General features: G+C 51.4%; 1 protein-coding gene across 1 annotated transcript; it reads right to left on the bottom strand.

Annotated features, from left to right (window-relative positions):
* Positions 1-809: 809 nt before the first annotated feature.
* LOC103191419 (beta-centractin) lies at positions 810-10,292 on the bottom strand. The gene is made up of 11 exons (XM_007912406.2): positions 10,201-10,292; positions 6,829-6,893; positions 6,027-6,102; positions 5,356-5,481; positions 4,871-4,995; positions 3,933-4,149; positions 3,575-3,667; positions 3,200-3,374; positions 2,515-2,576; positions 1,859-1,899; positions 810-1,296 (listed from the first exon to the last, which is right to left on the bottom strand). The coding sequence occupies exons 1-11, from the start codon at positions 10,246-10,248 to the stop codon at positions 1,194-1,196; spliced, it is 1,131 nt and encodes a 376-aa protein (XP_007910597.1). The 5' UTR covers positions 10,249-10,292; the 3' UTR covers positions 810-1,193.
* Between the last annotated feature and the right edge of the window lie 2,011 nt (positions 10,293-12,303).

The following is a 12,303-nucleotide window of genomic DNA, read 5'->3' as shown; positions in this document are numbered from 1 at the left end:
AAATTCTTAAAATTCTTTAATTTTTAATCTTTTACGCCTTAAAGTTTCGAGTCGGTTTCTTTTTTTTTCAGGAACAGATAAGGTTCCCGAACGGAGGGACAAACGGAACATGTGGATCCAGCCAGCATAAGACTATCTCGGTAGAGGGAGGGGGAACTTACAAACGATCCCACTCGCAGTCGATCAGAGGGGGCGGGTGAAAATATTATTTTTAATATCTAATAAATTGGCTGCCGCTTTTCGCCCAGTCAATTCACTTTACAGTGTATCCTGTGAAGTGCTTTGAGCGATGTCTGGACGTGGCGATAAGGCGCAATGTTAAATGCAAGGATTATCATTATTTTTCGGGGTGGGGGAAGGGGGCGGAGGGGCGTTGTTATAATTCTTCTTAACAAACAAATAGCACTGGAAAATCAACCGCAAGCACATTTATATACAATAATTCATTCAGCAATGATTCCATTACTTGTCTCGAACTTAACCAACTGCGTGTCAGGCACGCGCGCGTGCACGCACACAGACGCAGACGCACCCCTCGCCGTCAATTATACGATCGCAGCACATTCTGTTTAAGCAGCCGGTTTGGGTTTAAGCCGCAAGGTAACGGCTCGTGCTAAATAGGCACCAAACACACGAATTTACACAGCAGCCTGGCTGCAGTACTCACCCTTTCTCTCTCTGTCTCTCCCTCTCCTTCAGGGACCTGGCGGGGTTTAGCCAGACACACACACAGAGAGAGGCAGCGAGCGGCAACAGCAATACATTAGCCGTGCAAAAAAAAAACCTTTGCTTCCCTCCCCACCCCCCCCACCCCCCCCATCCGTTGCTTTTCTTCCTTTTTGTTCAAAAAAAAACCCCACGACCTTTCCGCCACAGACGAGAGGGAGTTCGGATCCTGGGCCTTTCGAACATCTCCAAACATTTGTACAGCAATTAAATAAAAAGGTAGATTCCAATATACACACAGACACACGGGCGCAGGAAGTGAAGGGAGGAGATTGGGGTCTCACAAACCCACTCCCCTCCCCACTCCCCCAACCCCCCCGTCCGAAAACCTCGTTTCGATCTGACGCTCGAGATTTTTTTTTTTGTTTGTCCGTTGTTCGTTCCTGCATGATTCCGGGGGTCGTACAGAGAGAGCGAGGCTCACACACAGGAGAACACAGACAGGTACAGGTCAGGAGCTGCTGCTGTTAGAAGGTTTTCCTGTGAATGGCCCTTGGACCATCCTCTTCGTACTCCTTTTTCGACACCCACATTTTCTTAAAGGTGTCCAAGGACGCCAAGATGGAGCCCCTAGAGATCAACGCAGAGTTGTTATGTTATTATACAGGCCAGCTTCCCCTCCACTTGTGCACCCCTCATCACACCAGTTACTCCACAACTCTGCCGCCCGCACACTCATCCGCATTAAACTCCGTCCCCATCACCCCAGCCCTCGCCAGGCCCCACTGGCTCCCCCTCACACACACTAAACCCCGTCCCCCATCACCCCAGCCCTCGCCAGGCCCCAATGGCTCCCCCTCACACACACTAAACCCCGTCTCCCCATCACCCCATCACTGGCTCCCAATCACCGAAGGGATCGACTTCAAGATCCTCTCACACTCGTCTTCAAATCCTTTCATACCTCTCCCTCCTGCTCACCCCCCACCCCACTGCCGCTGCCTCCACTCGACTGGCTCTGGCCTCCTGCTTGTCTCTCGTGCCTCCGTCGATGGCCGCGCTGAGCCGAGGTGAAACGGGACTGAGCCTCCAACCTCAGGTGCAGGAGAACAAACAAGGCACAACGACCCCTTCAACAACCCCCACCCGCAGCAAACGCACAGAGAGATAAAACCCCGGCCCCAGCACTTACCCGATCCACGTGGAGTACAGTCTCTCCTGAGGGGCCGAGATCTAGAGAAACACAAACACGTCGAGTAGCTGCTCGTATTCTGTGCCGGGCTCATCACGTCCCTCCCCCCAGCAATCGCTTTGAGATCTCAAGACCCTCCTCTTCGACGGCCCTACATGGCACTGGACTTGGACCTCCAGAAGGTGGCTGGCACGTCACAAGCTGTCCTGCAACGGTCCTCCCAACCACGCTGAAGGCAGATGCCCGCCAGATAGCTGATGGGGAAACAGGCTGATCTGACTAACCCCCCCAAATCCGACCTGCTTACTTCAAGATCCTCACGCACTCGTATTCAAATCCCTTCCCGCCTTGGCACCTCCCTGCCTCTGCATGGCTGGCTCTGGCCTCCTGCTTGTCCCTCGTGCCCTCCGTTCCACCATCAGCGGCCGCGCTTTCAGCTACTGCTCCCCGAAACTCTGGAACTCTCTTCCTCTATCCCTCTGCTTTACCCCTTCCTTCCCTGTCATCAGGTCACGGCTGAAGACGTACATGGAAACCCAACACCGTACTTAAGAGTCTCCAAACCAAACTGAGAATTCCCTGTATCCCACGTACACATGAAAATCCCAGACATAGCCCCCACTCCGTGCCCCCTCTCCCCCCGCACTGTCCTTTACCTTTATTTTCACATCTTTTGGAGCCAGTTTCTTCACTTCACTGAGCAACCGGTCACCGAAACCTGAAACATCACAACTCACATTGGGTAAAGAGTAAAGACACGGCGATAATAATAATAATCCTTGCATTCGATACAGCGCCTTATCGGGTCTTCGAGAGGTCTCAAAGCGCTTCACAGGATACACTGCAAAGTGAATTGACTGGATATTTTGTGGGTGAAACACGGCAGCCAATTGCGCACAAACAGTGGTGGATTAAGTGACCCAATAATAATTATTATTTTGAAGGGATTATTACCCCCGAAAAGCAATCCGCCAATCTACTAACAACTGGGTTCCTACTTAGTGCTGGTAAACAGAGACATGTGTGTGTGTGTGCGTGTGTAGTAAGGAAACTTGCCTAATGTTCCACCCTGACCTGACCCGCCTGGGAATCGAACCCGGGTCCTCTCTCGCTTGCGAGTCGAGCGCTCTAACCACATAAGTCTAAACAGAGTTGAACACTTGTTACTGAACACAATGAAGTACTTCTAAATACAATGATCATCATTCTTCCACGTTTCAGTGTGGGTCAGTGCGCTGTAGAGACAGAAAGGGGGCAGGTGTGGGGCGCAACAGGACTTTGTGGACACCCTGTAGACAGTCAAACGAGCTGGCAAACGACAATAAAATGCCCTGAGGTTACCTTTGAACAGGGTGGAGCCGCCAGACAACACAATGTTCGAGAAGAGCATTCTCCGCAGATCCATGTCAGATTTCTGAATGGCAAAAGCCAACACCTCGTGAATTCCTTCGCTCTCGTCTCCTATCAAGTGCGGCTTGAACAGCAACTCAGGGGCTCGGAACCGTGAGGGCCCGACCTGCAGGTCAGAGGTACTGAGCTGGTCACCACAGCCACATACACACACACACACAGCCTGCAACACCTTCACACACACACACCGCCTGCTACACACACACACACAGCCTGCAACACCTACACACACACACACCGCCTGCTACACACACACACACACACACACACAGCCTGCAACACCTACACACACACACTCTCACACACCTCCAGGGTGCTGCCGTCGGGCAGTGTGTACTGAGCTTTCTCCGTCTCCAGGGTCTCATCTTTCTGGGGGTTGATGGACAGGTAACAGGCCCGCTGAAAACCAAAGGCCCACATTGAGCTGCTTGTGAACAACAACAACAACTTGCATTCGCACCCCATCCCCTAAGAAAACTTGCCGAAGGTATCGCCCCCGGTTGTAACCACTCCGCTACGGCGACTCCACATCTAAGGTCTTTTCCGGTGCAGTATGCAAACGGACACCCACACCCACACGCGCGCGCGTGGATTCCACACGCTCGTGTACGGTCGCTTCCTGTGTGGCGCGCACGCAGATACACACGCGCGTGCACGCACTCACCTCTTTGATGGTTTTGACCACTTCGAACTCCGCGGTGGTGTGGAAGTCGTAGCCTTCCTTCCTGAGCAGCAGGCGGAGGTAACGGGATACATCCCGGCCAGCGATGTCCACCCTCATGATGGAGTGGGGCATCGCAAAGCCCTCGTAGATTGGCACCGCGTGGGTCACGCCGTCCCCCGCGTCCAACACCACACCAGTCGTCCTTCCCGTGGCGTAACTGTGGCACAGAGAGAGAGAGAGCGTACAGAGTGGGAGAGAGTACACAGACACCACAGGCCGAATGGCCTACTTCTGCGCTGTACGGTTCTACGAGTCTAGATGCTCTTCCAAGATTTTGAAAGCTTTTGGGAGATCGAATGGTCAAACAATTATTCACATTGTTCGATCAATCAACAGGGAAGCAATACACTAAGGATGTCACTGGCTGCCACGTTTCGCTCACAAAATATATATATTTTTGTTTTCCCCCCCACCCGCCGGGAGTCTTGACACATGTGGCTTAAGAGTCTCCAAACCCAACTGAGAATTCCCTGCCTCCCACCTACACACACCTGGAAACCCCAGATATAGATTGTTGGAATGGAATGCGCTCTCTCTCTCCCTGGAGGGACGCCCCCTCGCTAACCTAATTCCGGAGAGTATTAGGCGCAGGTTGGCGAGAGCCAAGGCTTGAGGGGGAGCCCAGAGAGTGCGTTGGGGTAACTGCTGGAGTCTAACCATCTAAACCCACACATAGCTTGGCCATTGATATCTCTCTTTGGCCAGCTTTCCCGCTGCTTGTCCAGCTAGAACCACGTTAGTTAGGGCTTTAGCTGCAGGGTTAACAGGGGCTGAGTGGGAGGAATCTCTGTTCCCAGTGACTAGCCTGAAAGATCTGAACAGACCTGCCGGTCGCCTGTAATTATTCTTATTATTGTAATATTATTATAATTACTCACAGACTGAGCACAGCTTGCATCGAGATGAAAAGTGCAGGGACGTTGAAAGTCTCGAAGAAGACCTCTGCTGCTCGCTCGCGGTTTTTGCCAGGGTTCAGTGGAGCCTCAGTCAGAAGGACTGGATGCTGAAAAGATACAGAATTGCTCAGTGACTGTCTAATCCCAAACTCCACTGCCCACATACTCACCCACCCCAGCCCTCGCCAGGCTACACTGGCTCCCTATCACACACACTAAACCCCTTTCCCCCATCACCCCAGCCCTCGCCAGGCTCCCTATCACTGAATGGATTGATTTTCAAGATCCTCACACTCGTCCTCAAATCCCTTCATTCCCTGGCACCTCCCGACCTCTCCCATCTGCTTACTCCCCAACCCACTACCTGCTCCCTCCATTCGACTGGAGAGGTGGCACACCCACTCTGCCTCCCGCACCGCAGTCAGCAGATCCCAACCCCACCCCAACAGCGACTGTGAGACTCTCACCTCTTCTGAAAACGTCTGAAGCTGATCCTTAGAGTAGACATACTGCCAGATCCTCTCCATGTCATTCCAGTCACGAACTATCCCGTGCTCCATGGGATAGCGGATAGAGAGCAACCCACGGTGCTCCTACAGTGGGTGGGGGAGAGGGAGGAGAATTGGTGAGGCAATGGGGGCGGGAAGTGGGGGGAAGTAGATGAGGAGGGAGAAAAGGAGAACGTTTGAACAGAGGAAGAGAAAGAGAGGGGGGAAAGACCTCCACACCGGGTAGCGTCTCAAGAGCGCTTAACAGTCACAGAGCCTGACTCCGAGCCGGGGGAGGAGGTGAGATGGCCGTAAGCACGGTCGAAGAGGAAGATTTTCAGGCGGGACTTGAAGAAAAGGAGAGAGGGGGCAAGGCAGAGAGATTGAGGGAGAGTGTTCCAGCGCTTTGAGGCTAATTAAAGAAATTAAATTAATTAATTAAAGAAGAATTACGCACCCAATTTAGCTCAAGTGTAAATAGTTATGTTTTTGACAATAATAATTTGATATAGAGCCTTATCAGGTCTTGGCTCTAACCAATAAACTACGGAACTCGGAAATATATCAAATGCGAGGATTATTATTATTATCATTAATATTACGACGAGATTTCTCTCATGAGCAGACGTGCGAAGGAGCAAACTCAATACCTCGGCTTTGGGACCGATGAAGATATCGCCCTCCAGCGCTCCAGCCATGACCCGCACATGCTTTGGACGCCCCACACTGGCGGAGAGAAAGAAAAAGGTTGAAAAAGACTTTCTTGTAATATTGCTTTCAGTTACACTCTTCAGGAACAATAATAATAATAATAATAATCCTGGCATTTGTTATAGCGCCTTATCACGTCGTCGAGAGTCTCAAAAGCATAAACAGTCGTGGGATAAATTTTTAAAAATTATTATTATTATTTATCTTTTTATTTTATTATTTGTTATTACCCCGAAAAATGATCCACCAAACGACTGGCAACCAGGTTCCTACTGACTACAAGGTAAACAGAGGAGCGTGGCGTAAGGAATCTTGCCTAAATATTTACATTTGATAAAAGAGTTCCATGAAGCTACAGGAGTACGGGGGAGAGGGCAGGTAAGTATGGCTAGGCAATGCTCTCAATGGCAAGCTATTCAGTTTAAGCTGCTTGAACTCCGCCAGTTACTCCAACACACCCTCTGGTGTTCCCAAGCCTTAGCTCTTGCCAACCTGCAGCTAATGCTCTGCCGAATTAGGTAAACAAGGTGTGGTGCGTTCCACCAGGGATTATTACGCCTGGAAAGCGATCCGCAAATCATCTAACGACCGGGTTCTTACTTACTGCTGGGTAAACAGAGGCGTGTGGAGTAAGGAAATTTGCCAAAGGTTTCGCCCCGCCCGGGAATCGAACCCGGGTCCTCTTGTTTGTTAGTGGAGCTCAGGCAAGCAGCACAATAATAGGAAGTAATAGAAACTTACTAATTGGGAAAACAGTATTTAGGAATCTGATCGCCTGCAAAGCCAGCTTTGATGACCCCAGAGCCCTGGAAAGATAAAAATAGAGGAAGTGTAATAACCCACAGAATCATGTGTTTGCAGAGAATCACGTGGCCGGTTCATTTAAAACAAAGCGACTTTCAGCCGAGCACAGATACAGCGAATAATAACCTCGCCGATGTGCCACTTTACGTGACTTCATTGGCACCAGGAAAGAGGGCGTCCAGACAAAGAGCCAGTGACACACCCAGTGCATTAAAGCTGCCAGCGTCTACAAAAAAACTTTCAAAGCTTTGCATGCAGCCGTCATGAAAGGCCGGCCTGTTTTGTTAGGAGACACATCACAAGGCAGCTATGGCAGTCATCTGGCTTTGGCACCCGAGGAAAGGCTAACGGAAACACAACTGTCGTTAGTTGCCAAGACTGTCCGACCCCAAGCCGCCAATCCAGAGCTGTTTATTTCTAGTCTGCGGGGAAACAGATCAACAGGGAGGGCTTCCTCCTCCATGAGTGAAAATAAATCAATAAAGATATAAAAATAATACTCCTTGCATTTGATACAGCGCCTTATCACGTCTTCGAGACGCCTCAAAGCGCTTCACAGGATATATTGTAAAGTGAATTGACTGTATATTTTGTGGGTGAAACACGGCAGCCAATTGAGCACAGCAGCGTCCCCACAAACAGTCATGGAAATTATTAATTGTTTTTGGATGGATTATTACTCCCAGAAAGCAATCCGCTAATCGACTAACAACCGGGGCCCTATTTATTATTTAACCGAGTACAGTGCTAACCAAAAACATTTTCCATTGCGAGTTAAACAACTATAGAGCCACCCCCATACACATACACACACGCAACAACAACAAGTCCTCCCTTTCACATTGGGAGGACGACCCCAAGGCGCTGGACAGTCAGGGATTGGGACCTGAACTGGGAGTAGGAATTAAGGGGGGGGTGGAGGCAAGAGGGGAGGCAATCGGACAGGGCGGATGACTGAAGGTGTGGTCAAACACACACCCATACATACACCCAGTGTAACTGCTCTAGATGCTAACTGTAGGTATTTGTCGAGTGGAGTCTACATGAAGGGAGAAAGCGCTGCAGGGCTGATGAGACATTCACAATGCCACTCCTATGGTTATAATAACGACCTTTTCCATTTGCTCAGTGGCAGCTCGTCACGAACTCAGTCATTGACTTACTTCATGGCTGTGTGGAGGATCTCACAAACTGCATCTGTCTGCTAGCACACAGTCACTACGCTTGACAGCAACTAACTGTGAAGTTCAAGGGGTGAGCCCGCCTCAGTTTCTAGCACTCTTTTCTGAGTCAGAAGGTTGTGGGTTGAAGCCCCAGACTAGGCTGAAGGAACATTAAGCACTCCCGAGACACGAGGGTGCTCCAGAAGTGCAAAAATAACTCCACACACACGCGCCTCTGTTTCCCTAGCAGTAAGTAGGAGCCCGGCCGTTAGTCAATTGGCGGATCGCTTTTCCAGGGGTTAATAATCCCTTCACAAATAAATAATAATAATAATAATTTGGTCACTCAATCCACGACTGTTTGTGGGACGCTGCTGTGCACAATCGGCTGCCGTGTTTCTCCCACAAATTGCAGTCAGTCCACATAACAATATATTCTGTGGAGTGCTTTGAGATGGCTCAACGAGGTATTAAGCTGTTACATCAAATGCAAGGACTATTATTCACTATTATTATTAAGTTGTTGGTAATGTTGACACTCTTGTAGGGAAGCACTGCACTGTTTGATCCCCTTGGGATGGATTCCACCCCAAGGTATTAAAAGAGGTAGAGGAGGAAATTGCAGAGGCGTTGGTCATAACTTTCCAAAGCTCTCTATATTCGGGAATTGTGCCCTCGGATTGTAAGATTAAAAATGTCACTCCATTATTTAAGAAGGGAGGGAAGGAGAACCAGATATCTACAGACCTGGAATCTCTCATCAGGGACAGAGGGACTGAGCACTTGAACAAGTGTGAGCTAATCAAAGAGAGTCGGCATGGATTTGTGAAAGGTGGACCACGTCTGACGAAACTAATTGAATTTTTTGAGGAGGTCACTAACACGGTGGATAAGCGAGTGTCTGTGGATGTCGGCTGCATGGATTTTCGGAGGCATCTGATAAGGTTCCACACAAGAGGTTATCAGCAAAACTAAGAGCGCATGGAATTGGGAGGTAATCTTGCGACGTGGCTTGGAAATTGGTCGGGAGGCAGGAAACAGAGAATAGGGATCGAAGGAACGTTCACTGATGGGCGGGATGCAACAAACGGTGTTCCCCAGGGGTCTGTACTGGGGCCTTAGCTTTTCCCCATATATCTATTGACTTGGTTGAAGGAATAGAGTTTTATAATAACACCATAAAGTGAATTGACTGTATATTTTGTGGGCGAATCGCAGCAGCCAATTGCACACAGCAGTGTCCCACAAACGGTCGTGGATTAAGTGACCAAATTATTATTATTATTGAAAGGCTGTGGATGCTGGAACCATTCACATTGTGAAGACTGAGGTGGATAGATATTTGTTAGGTCAGGGGATCAAGGGATATGGGGCAAAGCTGGATATTTGGAGTTGAGGTACAGATCAGCTATGATCTAACTGAATGGCGGAACAGACTCAAGGGGCTGAATGGCCTCCTCCTGTTTGTATGGGTCTACGAGGCGCTGTTCTTTGGACCAGATATTAAACCGAGGACCTGTCAAAAGTCTTGCAAATTGGCGGCCTCGTCCATCCCAGCTCTGGCAACATCCCAGTACGATGGGCCAAGACACACAGAGCAGCAGGTGGGGAGGTGCCTGGGCACCAGCGGGTGGCAAAATGTAGTGACTGTGGGTCTTGTAAGAAAGGATGTGGAAAGGCAAAAGGGAGAGAGGGGGGAGGAAAGGAGAGAGAGAGGGATGAAGCGAGAGAGGGGGAAGGATGAAGCGAGAGAGGGGGAAGGATGAAGCGAGAGAGGGGGAAGGATGAAGCGAGAGACCCTTCCCCCCCCCCCCACCCTCTCTCCCTCCCCCTCAGCCCCCCACCCCCTCTCTCTCTCTCTCTCTCTCCATCCCCCATCCTCCCTGCCATCTCCTTTTCAATGGCGTTGTGTCTGTCGGCCAAATTAAATCCCGTGTGTGTGTGTGTGGGGGGGGGGGGCGGGGCGAGGACCATCCCATTCCCCATCCCTTTAATTGGAGCCAGAGGCCCGCGCGCGGCCTCCTGACCGAGCAGCGGCGACGGTTGGAGGCTGAGGCGGTGACTGACAGCCAGACACCGGGGGAGCCGCGGGGGACTGCAGCACCGTGAGGCGGAGGGAGAGAGAGAGAGAGAAGCCGGGACTCACGTTGTCGATGACCACAGGCTGGTTGGCGATGATGCCGTAACCCTCCATCTTGCTCACTCACTCACTCGCTCGCTCGCCCGCCCGCCCCGCCTCGCCTGTCCGACCCCGGGCTTGTGGCTTCTGCGCCTGCGCGCCCACCAGCTGGCATCCCGCCCCTTCGCTTCGGCCAATCGCGGCGCGCCCGGCGGGCGGCAGCGAGCGCTGACTGGCTGGCGGAGCTGTCAGTCAAAGCGGGCGGGGCGGTTGGTGACGAGCCGCGCGCGAGGGGACCCGCCCCCGCTCGGCGCTCACCCAATCATAGCGCGTCTGCCGGACCCGAGGGGGGGGCGTGGGCGATACTCCGAGATGATTGGTTCGCTCGCCTGTCAATCAAATCTGGTCAGTTGACGAGGGGGGAACCGTGGGACCCGCCCCTACTCATCGGTTACCCAATCGTAGCGAGCCTAGCAGGGCGGGTGAGGACGATACCATAAGCTGATTGGCTGGCTTTGCTGTCCGTCAAATCTGGCCTGCAGGCTTGATCGACAGCCCAGTCAACCAATCATCTCAGGGATAGCCCGCTACAACCCCGCCCCCCACACTGTGATTGGGCAACTGATGAGCATGGGGCGGGGTCTTTAATTTCTGTCCCTCCCCCCAACTCTTAAAGGGACAGAACAAATTAACCCCAACCCCACACGCATAATAATAATCCGTGCATTCCGAGTGTAGTGACTGTGTATTTTGTCGGCGGCCAATTGCACACAAACAGTCGTGTGCCATTACACACTCGGGACACATATACACACTCCCCGCGCCCCCCACCCCTCACACGCGCGCTATGCGCGAACCGATCACCGAGTTTCACCCACAAAATACACAGTCACTCCACTTCCCAGTGTACGCCGTGAAGCGCTTTGAGACGTCTCGAGGCGCTGCACGTTGACTCTTTCTGTGTGTGTGTCTGTCTGTGTGTCTCAGTGTCTGTGTCTCTCAGTGTGTGTGTCTCTCTGTCTCAGTCTGTCTCAGTGTCTGTGTCTCTCAGTGTGTGTGTCTCTCTGTCTCAGTCTGTCTCAGTGTCTGTGTCTCTCAGTGTGTGTGTCTCTCTGTCTCAGTCTGTCTCAGTGTCTGTGTCTCTCAGTGTGTGTGTGTCTGTCTGTGCGTCTCAGTGTCTGTGTCTCTCAGTGTGTGTGTCTCTCTGTCTCAGTGTCTGTGTCTCTCAGTGTGTGTGTGTCTGTCTGTGTGTCTCAGTGTCTGTGTCTCTCAGTGTGTGTGTCTCTCTGTCTCAGTGTCTGTGTCTCTCAGTGCGTGTGTGTCTCTCTGTCTCAGTGTGTGTGTCTCTCTGTCTCAGTGTCTGTGTCTCTCAGTGTGTGTCTCTCTGTCTCAGTGTGTGCCTCCTCTCAGTCGCTCAGTGTGTGTGACCCTGTGTGTCTCTCTCAGTCTGTCTCAGTGTGTGTGTATATGTCTCTCTCTGTCTCAGTGTGTGTGTGACCCTGTGTGTCTCTGTCTCAGTTTGTGTGACCCTGTGTGTCTCTCTGTCTCATTGTTGTCTCTCACTGTGTGTGTTTCAGTGTGTCCCTCTCTCTCTGTCTCTCACTGTGTGCCTCTCTGTCTCAGTGTGTGTGACCCTGTGTGTCTCTCTGTCTCTCACTGTGTGTCTCTCTATCTTTCTGTCTCAGTGTGTGTGACCCTATGTGTCTCTCACTGTGTGTGTGTCTCTCTCTCTCTCAGTGTGTGTGACCATATGTGTCTCTCACTACGTGTGTGTGTATCTCTCTCTGTGTCTCAGTGTGTGTGACGCTGTCTCTCTCTCTCTCTGTGTCTGTGTGTGTGACCCTGTCTCTCTCTCTCTCTGTGTCTCAGTGTGTGTGACCCTGTGTGTCTGTGTGGGTGAGTCTCTCTGTGTCTCGGTGTGTGTGGCCCTGTGTGTCTGAGTCTCTCTGTGTCTCGGTGTGTGTGACCCTGTGTGTCTGTGTGGGTGAGTCTCTCTCTCTGTGTCTCGGTGTGTGTGGCCCTGTGTGTCTGAGTCTCTCTGTGTGTGACCCTGTGTGTCTGTGTGAGTGAGTCTCTCTGCGTCTCGGTGTGTGTGACCCTCTGTGTCTCTCTCTCCCTGTGTCTCAGTGC

This window comes from Callorhinchus milii, unplaced genomic scaffold (genome assembly GCF_018977255.1).
Source record: "Callorhinchus milii isolate IMCB2004 unplaced genomic scaffold, IMCB_Cmil_1.0 Scaffold28, whole genome shotgun sequence".
In the NCBI taxonomy this organism is placed as follows: Eukaryota; Metazoa; Chordata; class Chondrichthyes; order Chimaeriformes; family Callorhinchidae; genus Callorhinchus; species Callorhinchus milii.
Note: the sequence above shows the minus strand (reverse complement) of the source record. Positions and strands in the feature narration are given on the sequence as shown.